The 2,166-nt window shown below is 51.4% G+C and overlaps 1 protein-coding gene across 1 annotated transcript; it reads right to left on the bottom strand.

Annotated features, from left to right (window-relative positions):
* Nucleotides 1–311: 311 nt before the first annotated feature.
* Nucleotides 312–742, bottom strand: LOC141040932 (uncharacterized). The gene is made up of 2 exons (XM_073507047.1): nt 561–742; nt 312–483 (listed from the first exon to the last, which is right to left on the bottom strand). Exons 1-2 carry the CDS (start codon nt 740–742, stop codon nt 312–314), a joined length of 354 nt encoding a protein of 117 aa, XP_073363148.1.
* Nucleotides 743–2,166: the final 1,424 nt, after the last annotated feature.

Genomic DNA, 2,166 nt, shown 5'->3' with positions numbered 1-2,166 from the left:
AAAATGACGCTAGCATTGTTGGCTCTTGGTCGGCACCGTCTGCTTCTTCACCAGGTAGCGTCTCCCCATCCCGAGCTGCTCCTCGCGCGCTTCTTGGGGGGCTCCTCCTTCTCCAGCTTTGCACGGCGAAGCCCGTCCTGGGTGAGTGTGATGCGGTTCCATATCTCGTACGCTGCGTAGGTGTCCTTTGCCACGTACTCGATGTGCCTCATGGACAGAGGCAGGGTGGCCCAACGCCTGTGTTCATCGCCGGTGATCTTCTTCTTCTTCATGTTGTTGTAGTAGTCGTCAATGAGCATGCTGGAGACGTCTCAAAGGGAGTCCAACTCCTTGGTTGCCTCGGGCATCCTCAACTCCTTCTGGATGTCGACGAAGTTGGCGACCTCCAGATTGACGTGCTCTAGCCCGGTTTTGTCGCCATCGATTGAGAAGCCAGCAAAGGTGTACCTGGGGTCGGCGAGGAAGTTGTCGAAGATGGTGCACCTTTCAGCATCGCTTAGTTGGCAGAGCAGCACCAGCTGAGTCTTGCCGACGGAGAGTTGGATGAGGGCGGTTTCTACGTTGCTTCAGGCTCGTTGTTGTACTCGAGATCAATCCCGACGATCTTGTGGCGCTGTAGCCTGAGGTGGTGCTCGTACTGCGCGAGGGAGATTGCCATCTGCTTCTTGTCATTGGTGCGGATGACGTGCAACTTGGTGTTCCCGTGGGCCTCCACGTCCCTGTACTCGTCAGAGAACTCCATCGCCGGTAGTAGGGCTTGGTGTTTCCTGTGGAGATCGATGTGATGGAGCGATTTGGTGGCGGCGCAATGGATACTTGTGTTGTTGTGGATGAGAAGGCCTTTGGCAGGGGTCTGAATTTAAGGGGGGGGGTGGCCGCATCGGATGAAGTGCACGATCTCTCTGACGATGCGGTTGTGCAGACCGTGGGTTGGTTTTGCGTCTGTGATCGTGGGTTTGTGGCGATGGAACCGCTCGGATTGGGTGGTTGTATGCAAACGTGGTTTTTTTAACGTGGTTTTATTTTATTTTTGATCAGTAAATTTTTTAACCACCACTTTCTGTGCGAATGGGCATTTGTCATGTTTATATGTATTGTACGTGTTCACGGAACTACATTGCTGATCATACCACACTACATCGTCTAACAAAAAGCACTGCATGTTGTCTATAGGTGCGTACTGCACCGTTTTTGTGTGTCCTTGCTGCAGCCCCTGGAAAAAAGTACAATGTATTACGCAATTTTACGAGTATTTCGCTGTGGACTAGACCGTGTATTTATTCATGCATGTAATCCGAAACAGAATTGCTTATTATACCGTACTACTTCGTCTAACCAAATGCTCTGCATTTCTGCGTACTGCATCTGTTTTTGCGTGTACTTGCTGCAGTCGCTGGCACGGAAGGGGGGCCCCCCCCCCCATTTTTTGTTGTGGCACTTATTTGAAGGTAGACCTTTTTTTGGACGCGTTATCTTAACACGCGCGTTGTTTTTGAATCTAACTTTTTTACGAACTGCATGTATTTTATTTTGTTTTACTGTCTGAATTTCATTGTTCTTCATAGAGAACTGCATCATGTGTGTTTCGATGTAGTCCGTCTTACTTAGCGGGCCATTTTGGACCGGCCCGTTTTATGTGACCCTTTCCCACGCGAGCCTCGTACGTGGCCCTCCCAGGCGATCCCATCGCTCCGCTCACAGGGAGAGAGACTGAGAAGAAACCTCTCTCCTCTCTTGCAGTGTCTCCCGAAGCATCTCTCCCTCCACCAAAACCGCCGTAGCCCGCAGCAACCGCTGTCGCCCGTGGAACCATCGCCCCTAAGAGGTCCTTATTCCTGCATTCCGCGTCGTCGTCCGCTCCGCCAGCCCTTCCCGCTCCGCTCCCGCAGCCCTTTCCCGTCCGTTCCCGCCGCCGCCCCCACCGCCGTCGTTCATCCCCTTTTTTGTGGTATGTTCCCCTTGGGCTCGGTCTTGATCGTCCCTCGTCTAGTTTTGTGATTCTCGTAGTTGCTGTTGCGTTTTTTGCTTATGTATTTTTTCCATAAGCAGGCAATTTTATCTCGATTTGAAGTCGATACTCGTGTGTGCTCTATGGCAGAGCAAGGTGCATCTAGGGTTTCGTTAGATTTCACCGATTTTGTTGCTTATATCTGTTACTTTGTCCTT

Source organism: Aegilops tauschii, chromosome 2 (genome assembly GCF_002575655.3).
Source record: "Aegilops tauschii subsp. strangulata cultivar AL8/78 chromosome 2, Aet v6.0, whole genome shotgun sequence".
NCBI lineage: Eukaryota > Viridiplantae > Streptophyta > Magnoliopsida > Poales > Poaceae > Aegilops > Aegilops tauschii.
Note: the sequence above shows the minus strand (reverse complement) of the source record. Positions and strands in the feature narration are given on the sequence as shown.